Source organism: Neovison vison, chromosome 3, assembly GCF_020171115.1.
Source record: "Neovison vison isolate M4711 chromosome 3, ASM_NN_V1, whole genome shotgun sequence".
Taxonomy (NCBI): domain Eukaryota; kingdom Metazoa; phylum Chordata; class Mammalia; order Carnivora; family Mustelidae; genus Neogale; species Neogale vison.
Window position 1 is genome coordinate 8,161,539 of NC_058093.1, and position 17,371 is coordinate 8,178,909.

The 17,371-nt window shown below is 37.1% G+C and overlaps 1 protein-coding gene across 2 annotated transcripts in view; it reads left to right on the forward strand.

The window, feature by feature from the left end:
- SLC39A10 (solute carrier family 39 member 10) overlaps positions 1-17,371 on the forward strand; it is a 111,905-nt gene that overhangs the window by 79,052 nt on the left and 15,482 nt on the right. For both annotated transcript variants that reach the window (XM_044241199.1, XM_044241198.1), the window contains exons 4-7: positions 8,422-8,591; positions 10,847-11,029; positions 14,591-14,711; positions 15,879-16,247. In XM_044241199.1, the coding sequence (XP_044097134.1) occupies positions 8,422-8,591; positions 10,847-11,029; positions 14,591-14,711; positions 15,879-16,247 (843 nt within the window). The remainder of the gene's footprint in view (positions 1-8,421; positions 8,592-10,846; positions 11,030-14,590; positions 14,712-15,878; positions 16,248-17,371) is intronic.

Consider the following 17,371-nt stretch of genomic DNA (forward strand, 5'->3'; position numbering starts at 1 on the left):
TCTAAAGCCTATATGATGGTGACCTGTATGCCGCTCTTCACTGCTTCCTGCTAAGAAGGATCTTAACTTGGGGTGCCTGGGTGGCTTAGTTGGTTAAGCGGCTGCCTTTGGCTCAGGTCATGATCCCGGGGTCCTGGGATCGAGCCCTGCATGGGGCTCCTTGCTCAGCCGAGAGCTTGCTTCTCCCTCTCCTTCTGTCTGCTGCTCTGCCTACTTGTGCTCTCTCTGTCGAATAAATAAATAAAATCTTGGAAAAAAGGTTCTTAACTCTGCTTTGCTAGCAAAAGTGACCCTGGGGGATGGGGGGAAGTGACCAGGAGATACAGAGAGTTATATATGGTTACATTTCGTAGTGCTTTGACAGGTAATGGAGATAATGGGCCACAAAGTGTTAGCGGTAAGTGTTGGTGTAGGTGTGCTGGAAGTGTAGATGAGCTAAAACAAAACCCCCAAGAGTAGTCTGGTTAGGTGGTACCTGTTCAGTCAGGTAAGATCAGTAAAAGCAGAGAATTTAAGTCCTCATAGTAGCTTTGAATTCTGGTTTTTGAACAGATAAAATATGTTCCCTTTGCTGGCTTCGTGTTCATTGATCTTTGTAGATGAGTAAAGACCTTAAGAACCACAGTCTCCAAGGTGCTTATAAATGCTCACTGAGGCAGGAGAAAAGGGGAAGTTAGGTCTGAGATTATTTGACTTAAATTAAAAATAAAACACATTTGTTCTTTACATGGAAAAACAAACTGAAGGGATTGTTGCCTCTAGAGTTAAAACTAGTAGCCTTTTTTCTTTTGTAAGGCTTCTAAGAAATTTCAGTCGTTTTTACATCCACTCTGAATTATAACTTAAAGTTTTCAATGTTTTAATATTGACATAATCTGTATATTTTAACAGAGCTGTTGGCAGATGCTTGACAATAATAACATTGAAAATTGGAGTTTATTCAATCCGAAAAGCCTTAGAGGAAATTATGCTTGCTTTGAAAACAAATATATAATAGTGAATATTGATTAGTTGTTTGCAGGTGGTTATTAGCACTGTCAGAAATGAAGTTTGAATTAAGTATGTCTTGATAGATGTTAATAATTGTTGGAGAGATTGCCCTGCTAGTAATTATTTTTAATGACTGCTGCACCATTAAGAAAGGTTAACTTGTTCCATATAAATCTCCCATAGTGACACAGCTACTATCTCATTACTGTTCAAAGTCTGCTGTGAACCAAGTACGCCATATACTGTGTATGTTAGAAATCGTTTGTTTCACAAGATTGGCTCATTTAGTCATAGAGTTGACCCCAGCTTAATTACCAAGGGGGGGTACAGTTGTGAATAGGCCGCTAAGCATTTTCTGCCAATTAAAATGCTGAAACAGTGTAGAAAACTGCCATCTTGCACATGCTTTGAACTGAGTTAATTAGAAAGTTTCCACAGATGAGCGCTTCTTTTTAAAAGAATGCATTTTCTCTCTAGATAATGAGAAAGGGAGTTGGTGAATAACTAAGCTTGAAGACCTTTAACGTTTTAAGCGACCTAATTTGCAGAATAAGTGAAGCTTGTTTCAGACATTTAACGTTTTTTTATTGTATATGGTATCTTGGGTGCAAATAAAGGAAACATTTGTTAGTTGTATTTAATAGTTTGCATATTGTTGTTAACATAAGTTTTAGAAAAGATGCCTTTAATTGTTTGTTGTTGTTTTGGGATCTTTTTGGGGTTTGTTTTATACTAAACAAGTTGTGATTTAAAAAGCACAATAATTTGGTTAGGAATTAGAAAAATTGTATTACCTGAATTGCTTTTTTTCCACACCTAGGAAATTGTAGTAGAGTTTATGTAAGTGTAAATATGAAAGTTAATTCTAAAAATAAGTTTGTGGGTTTTTTTGTTCTTTTTTTTTTAAGATTTTGTTTATTTATTTGGAATAGAGGGAGCCAGGGGAAGGGAGTGGGAGAGGCAGGCTCCCCACTGAGCAGGAAGCCAGACTCGGGGCCAGATCCCAGGATCACGACCTGAGCTAGAGGTAGACACTTAACTGACTGAGCCACCCAGAGGCCCCTAAAAATTAAGTCTTTAAATAACACAGGATAATATTTCAAGTACAATAAAATCAAAACAGTGTTTCTTCTCATAGGTCAAAAGGATTGTAATTGTCCTTGAAGATTTACAAGTTGTGAGGAGAATGACTATTAAAATTTTAGTGCTGGAAAGCTTAAATTACTTTAAAAATGTTAACGGATCAGTATAAGAAAACGTGTATAATAACACTTGTTAGAGATAGTAGGCTCTTTTGCTAATGACATAGTTGTGATGGAAAACCTATAGAAATACCTGGAAATACAGACAATACCTGGGAATTTTCCAACTTACCTGAAATGGGAAAGATAGCTCTTTATCACTTATTTCTTATCACTGGCAAAAATAAGTGATCATTTATGTTAGATGGGACATAAATACTTCAACCTTGCTCTCACATATATTTCTAGGTGACAGTGAAATAAATATAAGTATATTCTGATGATTTATGTAATTACTTTTCTTTGGATCCTCCTTTGGTGAACCCATCTCTAAGAGTTAAATACATAAGTGATAAATCACTTGGTGAGAATTCCTGAAAATAGTGTGATTTAATGGAGAATATAGTGGATTAAGAGAGGACTTTGGGTTTAGTTTATACTTTGCCATTTTATTTTAGCTAGCTATTTAATTATTTTTTATTATGGTAAAATATAAATAACCCAAGATTTGCCACTGTGAACCCTGAAAGGTACCAATCAGCGGCACTTACTACACTGCAGTGTTGCGCAACCATCAGACTTTTTTTTTTTTTTTTTTTTGAAGATTTTGTTTGTAGGTAATCTCTGTACCCAGCATGGGGCTAGAACATCTCTAAGATCAAACGAGACTTGCATGCTCCACTGACTGAGCTCCCCAAGCACCCCAAGCTGTCGGCTACAAATATTTTTTTATCATCCCAAATAGAAACTATAAACAAGAAGCAGCGCATCTTCATTTCCTTTTCCTCCTAGCCCTTGGTAACATCTCATCTTTTTTGTTTCTGAATTTGACTGTTCTGTTCTAGATAGTTCTTGTAAATGGAATCATTCAGTATTTGTCTTCGTGTCTTTGTGTCTGGTGTATTTCACTCATTGTTCCGAAGTTTCATCCATATTGTAGCATCTGTTAGAACTCCATTCTTTTTTATGGCTGAATAATATCCCATTAAATGTAAATACTGCATTTTGTTAATCCATTCAGCCATTGATGGACACTTGGTTTTTTCCACCTTTTGGCTATTTTGAATAAAGCTGTAATGAACACAGGCATGCAAGTATCTGTCTGCTTTCAGTTCTTTTAGGGTATATACCTAGGAGTGGAATTCCCGTGTCATAAAGTGATTCCTTTTAGCTTTTTGAGGAATTACTAAACCATTTCTAGAGTGGCTGTGCCATTTTACATTTCCCTCAGCAATGTACCAGGCTTCCAGATTCTCTGCATCTTTACCAGTATATGTGTGTGTGTGTATGTGTGTGTGTGTTTACTAGCCATTCTAGTAGGTGTGAAATTATATTATTTTAACATGTAAAATTTCTCTGCCTCGGTATGCAAATCTGTAAAATAGAAGGTCATTGATCTACATAGAATTTTCCAAATCATATTTTGTAGGACCCTGATACACTGATAGGTTCACTAATAGGTGAATACACTAATACACTAATAGGTTCCATGATCAAGTGAGTTAGAAAAATGCCACATGCTCTGTTCGTCTTGCAAAGATTCATGGGGCTTGTTAAGCTGTTAGAGACTCTGAGGGAACTTGTGTGGCCAAGAATTACCAAATCTTTCTGATCATTAAATTCTCCTCTCACTCCCCTTGGAATACCATCTGATGATGAGCACGGTTTGTTCAACACCAGTGTAGATTATTAAATTCCTTTCAACGTATACAGTAGGACACTGCCAGTTTAAGGAGCTTCTGGTAAGCAAGGAACTGAAAAAATTACCTTTTTAAAGGGGCAGAATAATTGACATCTTTTAAATTTTTTTTTTATAATTTCCAACTCTGTAAATCAAGTCAAGGTATATAAGGAAGAATAATTAAACTATATTATAATTGTCCCAGTTGTGCCCTCTATTTTACATACAAAATGTTACTGGAAGTTTTTAGTCCTAGAATGTATTTTTTTCTTAGATCAATTTAAAAAATCTTTTGAAGGTAGCAAGCATACTAAATATATCTCCTGTAGTTTGAAAAATGAGACAATATGGATTCTAAAAACAGATGTTCTCTATATATAAACGTGTTCAGAGTTATACAAATTATTTAATTTTAATCTAAGAGCATAGTGTTTTTCTCATTCTTGGTTTTTATGTTGGTCAGTAACCAGTTTCTTGATAATCACTTGACTGTGTGACCAGAAAACCAAAAGCATTTGTATTAATTATTTTTTTGAAGCATGTGTTTATATGCATGCATGTTTGTGTATGTATATATATGTACCAGCTCCTTCTGGAGGGCCACTGTCCAAGCTCAGTGTAATACCATTTTACTGAAGGACTCCCAAGTGGCATCATTTGCATTTTATTCTAAGTAAATGGCTTCCCCAGAAAGATAAATTGAGAATGGCACCCTGGTGGGCAGTGCTCTGATGCTGGATAGATTTATGTAAGTCTTTCTTCTTGGTGGGGTTATGTTTTCTTATATTTCCTGAGTTTCAGATGTCTAATATCACAAATGCCGAAGATTTTCTAATCATAAAGTGGGCTTCTCTTTTTAAAGCATTTCTTATCTTAGCTCATGAATTTACTTTCCCAAGAGGATGAGAAAGAGAGAATTTCTTAGCTGATTCATAAAAAATTATACCTGGGAGTGTGTAATGTGTGACGTGTACTCATTTGCGTACACATGAACTCATACACCCTTTCATACTCACACCCTCCCTCAACCATTTATGTAAGCACTTGGGTAATTTAACTGTCAGTGATTGGTCCTAAGTTACAATATATTGAGCTCACGTGTCATATTGGCAAATGGATGTTTCACAAATTCAGTTTTGGTTGATTCATCATTTGGTAACTTGGTTTTTAGCTGCTTAACCAAAAGCTATTTGAGACTCTAAGTCATCTCAGAATAGTGCAGAATGTTTACGGTTTCATAGACTCTTTATTAGACTTCTTCATATTCAGTACATCCTTAGCCAGAAATTAAGATGAGAATTTTAGAATGGAAATATTTGCTTAGAATAATGTTCATTTATGAGTAGGGAATAGAACCACATTTTCTCTCAACTCTTTAATGATTAGCTTTTTAGAAATTTGCTTATAAGAATAAGAATATATAAGAATATATGTCGGTTTAATAGGGCCTTACTCTGTAATGTCAAATTTTAAAATATGCTTCTAATGCTAATTTATTAAATTATTTTGTGTAAGTTAATCATCTTAAATGTCTACTATATCAAATTAATGGTATTTTCTTTATATCAAGATACAGGAATTTAATTTCTATTGCAGATATCTTGAAAAGCAAATCCAGAAAGGAATGAATATATATTTCCTAGTGTAGAATGTAATATAAGCTTAGAAAAAAGAAAAGATCAGATTAAATACGATTTACCCAAGTAGATTTTGGTAAATGTAGATTCTAATTTAGTATCTTAATCTGGTTATATGAATTGTCTTGGACTTGCGGACATAGGGCTAAAATAAGAAATACTTTTGCTGAATAATTCTGGTGACTAATTCCAGTGCATTATTGAACAAAATAATTCTGAATAATACAAATTTCTAGTAGTTATGAAAAGTCATAAAATTTGTTTATGTAGTATATTTTGGGTTTCATCTGTAGTTTTGGCAGTCCCCATCCATATATATTAGTGAGTATGTACAGAATTATCTTAGAATATCAATTACTGGCTTTTCTAAGTAGTTTTTAAAAAATTAACATATAATGTATTATTTGTTTCGGGGTGCAGGTCTGTGGTTCATCAGTCTTCCATAATTCACAGTGTTCACCATAGCATACCCTCCCCGATGTCCATCACCCAGCCGCCCCATCCCTCCCACCCCCCCTCAGTAAGTTTTTAGTGCTGTTTTTAAGTTCTTAACTGAAGTTGCTTTTAGATAGATTGTTTTGAGAAAAATTGCTTCTAAATTGAATTATTGCCAAAGTAAGGAAAAATACATTTGGGAAGGGAGAGTTGTATATTAATATATGAGACATTTTACCTTTAGGTTAATGTATTTATTACCAGCCTCAATTTGTCGTGTTTAGTTATTACAAGTATCTTTTGTCCACTTTTTTCCCAGATAGTATGATTGGAGCTGCAGAGCTGTGGTAGTTTTTTACAAACCTTTATTGGTTTAGTTGGCCCGTAACTTTATTGTCTTCCTGAGTCTATGTATACTAATGGCCCCTTTACTCTGGCCTATTTACTCAGGCTCTCCCACTGATTTTATTGTTCCTGCCTATGCTTGGGGGACAAGGAGATAAACTAACTTGGTCATCATTATTAAGTCAACTTTTAGACCTTATCTGACCTTCTGTTTTTCTTTTTAAAATAGAGTTTTTGACCTCCATTCCCTTTTGCCTTATAGTCCCAACCATAGTTGGGGGAATCCTTACCTTACCCATTGGTTTCACTAACAAGGATGTTGACTTCATAATGAATCTTTTTCCTTTCCCACTTCCTTCCTTCCTCCCAAATCTTTGTAGGTATTAAAGCCACTGAATCCAAAGTCTGGTTGTGTGTTTCCATCTTCTTTTGGCCTTTTCAATTACCCATGTTTGTATTAGAAATTATATGTTAGAGATAGCATAAACCATAGTAAATGACCTATTGGCTTAGTCCTGCGAGCTAATTTAGCTTAGATTTAGTTTATAATGTTAATGTTATTGGAAACTTACTAAAATGTCAAGTGAAACAATCCAATTGTATTGATAAAACTCAGCATCTAGTGGGTCAATTAAAGTTCTCATTTCTTTACCTATCCTTCTCTTTGTCTTTGACAATTTTTTACCTTGTTGAAGAAATGTATTTTCCTTTGTTCTCTTACCATAACAGTGAGCATAAAATCTCTCAGCAGATTTATAGTCCTTTTGGGTTTGATGAGAAAAACAGCATTTTAGATTCAAAACTTCACAAAATTATCATTCTTTAGTGAAATTTTCTATAGATAAAAATTAAGCAGAATTTTAAAAATATTTCTGTTTCATTTAAGCCATTAATAGAGTGTAGTATTTATTTTTTTAGAGAGAGCATGTGCCTGTGCATGTGAGCAGAGGTGGGGGAGGGGTTGGGGGGCAAGGCAGAGGGGAGAGAGAATCTTAAGCAGGTTCCACACCCAGCATAGGGGACATATGATGGCATTGATCTCACCGTCCTGAGATCATGAACTAAATCAAGAGTCTGAACTTAACCTACTGAGCCACCCAGGTACCCCTAAAGTAATCTCACTTTAAGTGAAAATGCCCCACCCCCTGAACCACGGGCCTTATTTCTGCTATCTAATCTGCTTATCAGGAGCTGTAGGAAATGTGCAGAAAATGCCCCCTTTTCTGTCACACTTGTGTATTTTCAAAAATCATATTGTGAAACATTTCTCTTGTATTCTGGTTATAGAATATAATTATTACTATATAATATAATGTAGAACACAATAACTATATCATGTCATGTATTAATATATAATAATATATATTAATAATATAGAATATAATAGTTACTATATAATCAGTAAAATTATATAGTGAAATTTTTAAAAAGTAGAAAATGATAGAGAAAGCCAAATTGGAAGAAAGGGAATTTGGAGCTGGTTGTGGAGTAAAGATGGTACCACAGGGGATGGTGCTGAATTACCTTTTGAGAAACTTAGAAATGAAATACAAAAAAAAACTAACAGTAGTAAGGCTTTTTTGTATCTCCTTGGAATATGTTTCCATTCTGGACTGATACGTTAAGCTTCTTAAACTTTGTATTAGAAAGATTTACAAAGTTAACACTAGATACTTGGCTTCCTCTGATGATCACAGGAGAGTTTTATAATTCTCTAAATAAACAGTTTTATTGCTATGGCTTTACCTTTATACCTTGGTAGAATTTTATTTATAATCTAGATATTAGGAGTGAATCACAGCCAGAAGTCAGTTGAAGTCCCTGTTTCTGATAAAGTGGGCTACTGAAAGTACTGTTTGCGACTGTACAACGAAGGTCTGAATTTCTTAATTCTTGTAAGTATTCAGTTTGGCTATGCAGATATTCATCTTGTTTTTACGCACAGCAGTGCCAGAATGTAAAAGTTCTTAAAAAGCGTAGTCAGGGCAAGATAGTCTATGTCCCATGACTCATTTATCTTATGTTGATTGTTCTTTAGAGCTGTTTGGTTTATATGTCATATTAATGTTGACTATTGATTTCTTTCCTACAGCATGGATTTGTGGTATCATTTCTATCACTGTCATTAGCCTGCTTTCCTTGCTAGGCGTGATCTTGGTTCCCATCATTAACCAAGGATGCTTCAAATTTCTTCTCACATTCCTTGTTGCACTAGCTGTAGGAACAATGAGCGGAGATGCCCTTCTTCATCTACTGCCCCATGTAAGAAAACTTTTTAATCTTTAAAAAAAAATAAAAATAAATATATTTAAGCTAAAAGTGTCCTTCATTACCAAGCTATGTAGCACACTAACCTAGTATTTGTTTTATTTGCTTGTAGGATGAAGTATTTTTTCCATTTGCATGGTTTTAATAGCAACACTTTTGAAATAAATTGCGTTGTTAGGTTTTAAAATAGCAACAAAAATTGGTAACATCAGTTTTACTTTTTCCCGTCACAGTGTATACATACCAAATCACTATGTCGTACACTTGAAGTGTCTTACAGTTTTGTAAGTCAGTTTAACATCAGTAGAGCTGAAATTTAAAAAAAAGAAATGACTCTGTTAGCAGTTCTGAAAATGAATACGTAAAAAGGTACCCCACTCACTGATCTTTATCAGTGATCTGTGTATCAGCTGTATCAGGAAAGCCTTGAGAAGAAATACATTAGGGTCTCGCAGTGATTGTGCCCCATGGCCGGTGTGCCCAGGCGCCGTATCTGCTCGGAAAGAGGCGGACGCGGCCGCTGACGGTTTCAGGCATCGAGCCCTTTGCACTTGGGGCTGTTTATCTTTTCGCCTGGCAGACCACTTATTTTCTTCTATTCCAGGACACTTCTCTTATTTATTTATTCATTTAACAATATACATACATATTTGAGAGAGCCAGACCGAGAGTGCGGGCCCGGGTGAGCGAGTGGGGGCCGGGGCAGAGGGAGAGTCATCAGGCCGACTCCCCGGGGAAGGCGCAGCAGCTCCCGCCCTGGGCTCCATGCCCGCGAGCCGGAGATGGTGACCTGAGCTCAGACCAAGCCTAGGAAACTCAGCCGACTGCCCCAGTGCCCTGGATCTCAGGAGACAACTTCTAATGTTATGATCCTGTGCCCACATGCCTAGTTACCTGCTTCCCCTCCTCCCACGTGGGAGTATTCGATCCAGTATTACTGCTGTTACTTCAAATTATGAAAATCCTGGGGCTTTTTCTTTTCCAAATGTAAAATTACAGGTTTGAGATGTGTTTTTGTTTGTTTGTTTGTTTGTTTAAATATATATTCTTACCACCCCCTTTTGGAATATTTGGGAGACAGAATTATATTTTCTTTTTACGTAATCTCTGCCCTCAGCGTAGGTCTGGAGCTTACAGCCCGGAGATCAGGCAGGAGTTGGCTGCTCTCCCAACGGAACAGCCAGGTGCCCCGAGGAATTGTGGGTGTGTTTTGTGTAATCCTTCTCCCGGTCTTCACTTTTAGTTAAGATTAGAGATAGATATCTGGAATTATATATGGCAGTGCCTTAAAAAATTGATTAGTGAATCTTAAAATTGTGAATATGAGTTTTTTTGGATAAGTTGATTATTAGTCGATTAGTTACTTATTTCCCCCTTTGTCCCCCCCACCCCTTGCTTACCCTTTCACCAGTCATCAAGGATAGTGACATCTTCAAAACTGGGCCTATTAAGAATAGTTGAAGTAAGAATAGTCTTTTACTGCTATTAAACTTATTTTTTTATAAGAAGTATTAATTACTTAAAGCTGAATGGTCTTGCCTTCTTTGAGAAGTTTAGAACCCTCTTCAGTTGGCCACTAGCAAGTGAGAAGGCATACAGATATTCAAAGGAAGGAAAAGACTTTAGACTAATTTTCTAACTTTGAAGGCCACTATTGTGAAACTTAACTCCTTTCACAATTAAAAAAACTTTGTTTCTATACATTTATTTTTGCTAAAGCTTTAAAATGTGGAAAATCAAACACATGTTTAAGTATATGCTTTTGCTGTTCTACTGTGTAAGCATAGGTAACATCTCCTCACTTTTTAAAAATAATTTGTAAGAGAAAAACATAAAAATACAATCAATTTAAGAAAAAGTTAGATTACAGGGATTCACGGGTCGTGTATGACCTGCTGGTGAAGTAGTTTGTTTTTACTAAATGTTAGACATCTGGTTCTTGTTTACTTCAGTTTGCAAAGGACCCTCCTGCTTGATGGTCTCGCTATAGTATGAATCTTAACCCCTATAGTCATTTGAGTTTGTGGTCTTCGTTTCAGAGTGACCACGAAATAGGCAATACTTCCAGGCCACTTAGAACGTCAGCATTAAATAGAGGGCGACTTACAGTTCAGTGAGATAATATTTACAGAACCACTTTAAAAATTTAAAGATATTTTTTTCTGTGTTCTCTAGGAGATTATAATCTCAAAATTTTAAAAGGCCTTTTAAATTATATGTTCAGAAGTTTTTGTCATTCTTATTAATAGTCTCAGGGTGGACATGATCACAGTCATCAACACGGGCACGGGCATTCTCACGGACACGAATCTAAGGAGTTTTTGGAGGAGTACGATGCTGTATTGAAAGGACTGGTCGCTCTAGGAGGCGTCTACTTATTGTTTATCATTGAGCACTGCATTAGAATGTTTAAGCACTACAAACAGCGGAGAGTAAGTATTTTTTTTTAATGGCTTCTTCCATTTTCTGAGATATAAAACGTAACAAAAATATCATCTTCTGGCCACATGCTTACTTGTGATGTTGGTAGGTATCAAAGGAAACACGGACGTTGATCTTCGCTGTTCTGGTCGTTGTGTTTGTCCTTCGTGATCCAGATACAGCAGTCTTCGTTTCAGTTGCTTTGTTGGATTTGTTCTAGCTGACTTAAATAGGATAGAAAAAGCTGTTGGCCAGTTTCTGCTTATTTTTAAAAAAATGTGTAAATAGAAACAAATCTCATGGGTCCACTAGGTCATATTTTCAAGTATAAGTGGCTTTCATTGTCCCGTCTTTCAACGAAAATATTTTCACACAACACATTTCCTCATCAGAAATGCTAGTGGCAGAAGCAGTAGAGGTGAGGAGGCTTTAGATCCGGCGGCTTCATAGGAAGGAATAGAAGGAAGTGAAGGGGGCGGCGGGGACCTCCCGGGAGATGATGTTAGACTATTGATTAAAGACCCTGCTTGTCATAAGCTGTGTTGCGTGGCACATTTGTGAGTATCCGATAAATACCTAAAATAATTTTCCCCCTGAGTAATTTCAGGGCTCCTACCACTGACCTTCCCTTTTCACAGCAGTTCACGTCTGTTTCTGAAGCTCTGTCTCAAGTGCTTCTCAGTAACACGTTTGTGGTACTAGTGCGGATTCTCTTCAGTGGACCCTGCGAAGAGGAACAATGTGTTCTGTCTAGAGGACATTTTAAAAAAGCTTAGACAAAAAAGAAAATTCTTACATTTTGCTGGTTTCTGTAAATAGTTAAAAAACAAAAACAAAAACCTTTTTCCTCAAGAACAAAGGGTAGTCCTGATCATAATAGGTGTACAGACCACTCTTAAAATACAACCTTTATGTTATTTTTATGGATGTATTTTGTTTGTATATGTACGTGTTTTTTTCGCTGAGATAAAATACGGTTTAGAACCAAGCTCTAAACTGGGATTCGGGGGAGTGATTCTAATTCTTGCCCAGGCACAAACTGCAGCCGTGAAACTCTGACTCATTTATCATGATTTCCAGTTGCTAGCTAAATCTATGGGAAATAAATCCTACTTTTTAGATGTATTTTCATATCATATTCTAAATAATATATTTAATTTTAATTGGCACATTTTAGTCTGGACATCATCATATTTAATTGCCCCCAGAGAAAGGGTGATCCGCATGATGTGCCAATAAATTATTATCTAAGGAGTGGTAAGAGGGCCTGGGAAGGATCCGAAGGGAACGAAATTGAGTATCTGGTTTTTGCAGGTCGTGTGGAAAGGTTGGGTGAAGACAAGAATAATGGGGGAGGGATGCCAGGCTGAGAGCGGCCGCAGGAAGTGAGTCAGAAGGGGAGCGATGGGAGCTTGAATTTTCAGCCACGTGCTAAGGAAAGGGGAACGAGAAGCCGATTAAGAGGATTTCTTTCAATGAGAGAAGAAGAGTTGATCATTGATGACCTAAGAAATGTAAGAATTTTAGGGTCTATTGCAAAGGATACAGAGAAGTTTTGGAATTACTGTGAAGCCCTAATTTTCCTCAGTTGTGTATACCTGCTAACACCGAGGCAGCAAGCATCAATAGATAATATGTACAAATTATTAGAGTCTGCATAATACAGATAAGTATAAAATGTAGTCTTTCAAGAGATCAAAATAGTTTCCTGGTTTTTTTTTTGTTTTTTTTTTTTTTAATCATTTAAGCTTGGTCTCCTTTTGAATTTAAATTTGCTGGCAAAATTAAATAGGTTTGGTTTTATAGGAGAATAGAGTATAGGAGAATAGAGTCCCCAGAGCTTGGTAGTTCTTTCGGAAGTCAGTAACTGAAGGGAGCACCCAAATCTAGTAGTAAGGAGTCCTGCAAGTGTGTCGAAGAAAGGGACCTGGGCAGGTGAACCGGTGCTTGTCTTTCATGATAAATAGGACAGTGAGTAACCGGAGGAGAAGAAGTATATGGCATTTTTTGAGGAAAGGGAATTAGTGATATTTGAACAGAACAGACATTTGACCATCTGTGTGGCAGAATCAGTTACTGAAAGGAAGCTTCCAGAGCATAAATTAAGTAATACATCAGATGTTGACTGGTTTCAGCAAGTTGAGGCTTTGAGGGTAACGATTTGGCAAGTTCTTAGGACAGCAGACAGTCGGAACCAAAGCAGTTAGACAGAATCCCAGCTAGTGTTTGCATTTTCTGCTTAACACTTTTGTACTGGTGTTGGCTTTTTCTCCCCCTCCCCCCCTTTTCTTCCCCTTCTTCTTTAACTCACGACTGCTGTTTCTTTTCTTCTCTCTAGGTTGTCTCCATATTACTTTCTTCTGACAATTTTGTGTTTCCCCAGTTCTGTTACTTACTGCTATGAAGCAGAAAACCTCACAGCTTACTGGCTTATAACAGTTATAAATAGCAGTTTATTATTTCTCTTAATTCTTTGAGAAAATGAGGCAAGATTCACCAGGAAGTTCTTTTGCTGCACTTGGTATCAGCTGGAGTCCCTCACTTTACTGCCTTCAGACTCCGCTGGCCTGGTTTGCCCTGGACAGAGCCAGGGGTAGAAGGTCCCCAGGTGGTCTTTGTCTCTGCCACATGGCCTCTCCTCAGGGTCTGTCCTGAGTTTCCTCCTAGCGTAGTAGCTGGGGCTTCTCGCTTCCCTGAGCAAAAGCAGAAGGTGCCGGGCGTCTCGCAGATCGGTCCCACAAGTAGCCCATCGTCGCTTTCTTGCATTCTGTTCATCAGAAGGCCACAGCTTATTTGCTCCCTTAAATCTACAGAGATTGGAAATAGAAATGTAAGTGGGAAGAGTTGTCAGTGGTAGTTACATAGTTACACTGATAAAAGAAGAAAGCAGACTTTGGAAGATAGGAGAATTCAGACCTAAACAATGAAATACAGTAATTAGGATTCATTAATAATTGAGGATAAATTAGATGAGAAAGAAAACTGTATTGCAAAACTGTGACGAGTCAGTTACTGATAGGTCGTTTTCATACATCGCCACATTTAATCCTAAGAATCTGTCATTTTTATTTTGCAAATGAGCATTCTTAGACCCAAGTCTCACGGAAGTAAACTACAAATTTGGGGACTTTAGTGCAAGGGTGATTCTGGCCATTATGTCACATGTAGGGAAATGTAAGACTGCATTCAGGACGATGAAATTCAAAGGAATGAACTTCAGTTTTTTCAGAACTTCCTTTTCCCACACACTATTAAATAAGGCAGATATTAAGCATATTTCACATTTCACTCAGGTGCGTGTCCTACAGTTTTGTATATCCCATTCTATACTTCGGAGTAGATGAATTACCTTTTAGTTGAGTCAATGGGAAAAAGAAAAAATGACATATAAATTTAGTTGACTATTTTATCTAGTTAGACCCCTTGATTAATTTCTAAAAACTTTTTCTCACTTTTTTCCTAAATAATTTATGAATAAAATGTTAGTGCCATTTATCCCTGTAGATGTTAGTAAGTAAATATTGTTGTTAATTGTGGCTGCAGATTTGATGCTAAAACCAGATTCTTTTCAGGGAAAACAGAAGTGGTTTATGAAGCAGAACACAGAAGAATCAACTATTGGAAGGAAGCTTTCAGATCACAAGTCAAATAACACACCAGATGCTGACTGGCTTCAGCTCAGGCCTCTTGCCGGTAGGCAACAGTTCTGACTAAAGAGAAACTTTTAAAATAAAAAAATTGAAATGTTGCTTCTAAACTGTGCCAGTGTTTGAAATATCTTGTTTTTGTGGCTTTCATAATATTAGTTTCCAGCTTGTATTTTCTTAAATGTGAGTGTGTCTTGTGGTTTTGTTAGTGTTTTATTTTAGCCTTATTTATTCTGAAATGTGGGACTAATTAATTACATCACAGGGCAAGGAATCTATTGCCCATTTACAGGGGAAAAAAAAAGAATGAAACAAAAAGGTTTTGTAAGCAGTATGCTCGTGTTATTTTTAGATCTTGACAATGCACAATCTCCGTGCCCACCGCATGGGGTTGGTTTCGTACGGAAGAGGGCGAGTGGCCTCCGTATGAAAAGTCTCTGCTCGTCCATTCGTCCTTCCTGTTGCCTGATAGATGTGATGAGGTAGCTTACAGTTTTCAAGGAAACATAAAAATTTTTTTAAATCTAATGTTACCTTTTTAACCTGTGTTTCCCTTGAGTATACGAATGATTGTTTGCAGAAAAGGGGCAGACAAGACTCTAACTGTATTCCACTCCAGAATACAATTTGAGGAGTAGTAGGCTCTTTGTCACATAATAAGTAGCTTCTGAAAACTAGGGGAGAGGCCAACCTCAGTAAAAAAAAAAAAAAATTTTATCAGATGTTGTCTTCACTTAATGGAGTTCTGAACTCGCTTCTGGTACTGATCTGAGCAGCATTTTCCGGCGGGTGGAGCTTTGGGGGGTGCCAGCTACTTAAATTCTGTTTTTGTTTTCTTGAGTGATAAGGGAATGTTAGAGTGGGTAAACTTGAAGGTTCCTTCTTGCCCTGGAAAACGGTGGGTCCGTTGCATGGTCCTGTAAATTCTGCAGTAACTTTCTCCCCTTTGATGTTCATGATGTGCTCGTTAAGTTGCCCGCTCTTCTCACTCCCACTTACTTCATCGGCTTCATCTTGTGGCCACTCAGAACCCCAGTTTGTTGCGTGCGCACATGTGTCTTTGCGCTGTTTGCTCTTACACGTTTACCTGGGACTTGTAAAAGACATCACTTAAGAAATGTGTATTGCACTGCTCTTCTGCGTGAGTTTAAATTAGCAAAGAGGCGTTCATTTAGGTGTTGATAAGGTATGTCCTCTGCTGTTACAAATACAGGAACTGATGACTCGGTCGTTTCCGAAGATCGACTTAATGAGACTGAACTGACAGATTTAGAAGGTCAACAGGAATCTTCTCCTAAAAATTATCGTTGTGTGGACGAGGAGAAAATCATGGACCATTCTCACAGCGATGGGTTACATACCGTTCACGAGCACGACCTCCACGCCGCTGCCCACAACCACCACGACGAGAGTAAAACTGTGCTGCGGAAACACAACCATCAGTGGCACCACAAACACTCTCATCATTCTCACGGGCCCTGTCACTCCGGAGCTGACCTGAAAGAAACGGGGATAGCTAATATAGCCTGGATGGTGATCATGGGGGACGGCATCCACAACTTCAGTGACGGCTTAGCAATTGGTCAGTGACGTAATCTTGGCTTAGAATTTATTGTTCTTTAAGACCGTTTTTTTCCTTTGTCCACAGTTTCAGTATTAATATTATGAATTACAATACATAAGATTAACTTTTGGAGATTAACAAATACACTGTCATAGATTGCTCTGGTCATGTGATTTTTTTTTTTTTTTTTCTCTTTCCCAGGGGCTGTGTTAAGGTTTTCAGTATAAGTTTATTTGGAGCGTAGAGATTAATTTTACTGGATTTTCCTTTGAACAGATAAACGAATGTCTATAATATACTCCTTTGTAACATTCCAAAGCATAATCACCATATGAATGGTGATTTTAACATTTTATTTTCAAATTTATTAGATTATTAAATTATTCATTTAATGGTGATTTCCAAGGCATAATCACCATATAAATAGTGATTTAACATTTTATTTTCAAACACATTTACAGGACCCTGAATGTATAATTTCAATCTTAATAACTCGTTTTTGCCTTTGAGAAGGTGAAGAAAAATGTACATGTTAAAAGTCCATTGTACCAAATTCAGATACTACGTTAGAGCCTTGCTAATAATGTGAACTGATATTACTTAGTCTAGAAGAATATTAAACATGATTCATTCATGATTTTCTTTTCCAGACTTGACTCAGAAGTAGGCTGTGGTTTCTTCCAGAAAGGAGAGGCCATATTTTTGAACCAACAGTAGCCGTCCATGTTAAAGAATAAAGAATTTTACCAGGAGAATCAAATGTAATTTATACCTCTGATACTCAGTCCTCAAGACCGTCAGACAAATAATACTTCGTGGCATTTATACTCTAAACCCAGAAAAGTTCAGATAAGGATAGTAGCCATTTAGGTATCTTTAAATATCTATATGGGAGAGCAAATGAAATCATAGACTTACAGGACTTAAAATTTAGCATCAGGTTTCCGCTCAGAGACAGAAATGCTGAAAGCCGTTGAGATCCTCCCGAGCTTCTAGTGAGTGAGAAGGAAACCCTCCCGGAGCATTAAATTTCTCGGGGAGTATTTCCTTCATGGAGTCACTCGAGAGAGGTCCTCACCTGTTGCACTTGACTTACGTGTTCACAACGTACGGAGTCAGGTAGATGTGAGTCACGCGCGTAC